Source organism: Pteropus vampyrus, unplaced genomic scaffold (assembly GCF_000151845.1).
Source record: "Pteropus vampyrus isolate Shadow unplaced genomic scaffold, Pvam_2.0 Scaffold211, whole genome shotgun sequence".
NCBI lineage: Eukaryota > Metazoa > Chordata > Mammalia > Chiroptera > Pteropodidae > Pteropus > Pteropus vampyrus.
The window spans coordinates 611,858-613,919 of NW_011888992.1; the positions used below are offsets into that span (position 1 = coordinate 611,858).

The 2,062-nt window shown below is 58.1% G+C and overlaps 1 protein-coding gene across 7 annotated transcripts in view; it reads left to right on the forward strand.

Annotated features, from left to right (window-relative positions):
• Nucleotides 1-6: 6 nt before the first annotated feature.
• Nucleotides 7-2,062, forward strand: part of LRRC27 (leucine rich repeat containing 27) — an 11,121-nt gene continuing 9,065 nt past the window's right edge. For all 7 annotated transcript variants that reach the window (XR_002783377.1, XM_011372580.2, XM_023538055.1 and 4 more), the window contains exon 1: nucleotides 7-465. Coding sequence is in view for 6 of the 7 variants with exons in the window: in XM_011372580.2 (XP_011370882.1) it covers nucleotides 265-465 (201 nt within the window). In the remaining variant the exon portion in view is untranslated. The remainder of the gene's footprint in view (nucleotides 466-2,062) is intronic.

Genomic DNA, 2,062 nt, shown 5'->3' on the forward strand with positions numbered 1-2,062 from the left:
GTTTGAATCTGCACTTTCGTGTATCCTCAGGATTTTCGTTGTTGTTGTTTTTACAAATTTAAAAGTCAAATTTATACCGTTTATTAAAAACGATGGTTTTGTAAGCAGGCGAGGTCGTTGCACATCTGCACTGTAGCTGGCCCGTCCCACTGCGAACATGTCACTGTTTCTACTTGTTGCCCTGTCCCCTCCCCATCTCTAGGTGACTCCAGACCACGGAGGATGAGCGCTGGCTTCGCAGGATTGCTTCCTCCTGGCTGACAGATGGAGGGAGACGCCCCGGGGGCTGCCGGCGAGGGAGACGGCTCGGGCCCGGCCAGGAGCACGCCGGCCATGCCGGCCTCCCCGGCCGAGGACATCCGCGGGAGGATTAACGGGGTCCTCTCTTCTGCCTCCCCGATTCTGGACCTGAGTCAGAGTGGTCTTCGCCATTTAGGAGAGATCTTTCGAATTCCCACGCTCAAAGTAAGTGGGCGTTGCTCAGTGTCGTATGCATGCTGGGTGGGGTAAATGAGCACTTCACCCCCAGGCGTTTCTCAGGAGAGAGAAATTCTAGAACGAGATAGAGGAGGGTCTCAGGGTCTCATGCGCTGCTCACAACAAATGAGAAATTCAGGTGTGGGGCCAGCCACTGGAATATCTCGGAGAGTCAGATGCCAATGTCCTCTAGGAAGCCCTAAGCACTGAAAAGCTTGTGGGGACGCCACTGCCAAACTCACCCTTGGTCTCGTATTTGAAGCACAAACCCCCTAAAAAACCCAGGCAACATTGGAACGGTGAACTGTGTTTCTTACCCGCGCTTTGCTGGCGTCATCTGCCGATTTCACCCAGTGCCTGGGGCCTTCGCCAGGCGAGGCCCTGCCTGCTCGTAGTCTAGCGAGTTTGTCTCGTCGCCCGTGGTTTCTAGAATGAGGTTCCGTCAGAGAGCTTTGGCGTGCGGCGGTGAGGGTGTGACCAGGAGCGTTCTCCCTGCCTCGGTCACGGCGTCCCCGTCAACCCCACGTGTCTTCCTCTGGGAGGCGTGATGAGAGTTGCGATCAGGATTCAGCGACAACGCATAGGAAGTGCACTGTCCACAGCATGAACACGCGTGACACGTGGCACCGCTCAGGTGTCGGTCGGCGTTTCTGGGCGCTTCTACGAAAGCCGTGTACTTCGGTTTCGAAGCGGCTGCTTGTTTACTGGCTCTGGCTCACTGTGGCGGGCCACGTACCGGGTTTCTGCTGTCTGGGCCGGCACTGGTCTTGCTGTTTCCTTCCTCTGTGTCAGCCTCTGGGAGTGAATCACCAGGTCATCAGGGCTCCTGTGTCACTTGTGATGAAGCAGACGCCCTCACTTCTGAACAAGGCACCGACGGGGTTCATGTTGGCGTTTGTGCACAGACGAAGAAGGAGGAAACCCCAAAATCCCCCTTTGGGCTTAATAAACTCCATAACTATTTAAGCTTTTCAGAAAACAGGCATAAATTTTATAAACGTCATGACCATGGCAACAAATCACTGAGCGAGGCGACTCCTCAGAGCTGTGAGCTCTTTGGGGTCACGGGTGCCCCTCTGGTAACCCTGGGACATGGGAGGGCCCTGTCTTCACCTGGTCTCACGGGGCTGGCGAGGAGGGCAGGCTGTGTGAACCGGCTCAGAGGGGAGCAGTGCCGGCTCCTCTCCAAGCTTGCTCTTTGCTGGCGTTTCGGGGGACCCACGGCTTCCCGGCCGAGTGCCACACTCAGCCGTCCCTGGACGGAAAGCGAGGCCTGAGGAGCTGCAGCCCGCACGGCAGCCGGAGCCCCGGTCGAGGGCACACACTGCGCCTCTGCAGCCGCCGCGCCACTTCCCAGAGACCGCCAGCGCCGGCGGGGGCGACGGTGCCATCCCAGCGCTGAGGGCTCGTCTTCCGCGCACTTGGGGAGAGCGTCTCCTAGTGAGTGTGGCTCGGGTTTCCACTGGGACTCGTGAAGGGACTTGGAAGATGGCGTCGGAGGTAGAGTGGGGGTCGTGAGTTTGGGACGGGAAAGGGGCAGCATGGTGTCACTTCTCTGTGGCCCGTGGGTCTTTAATAGGAGGAG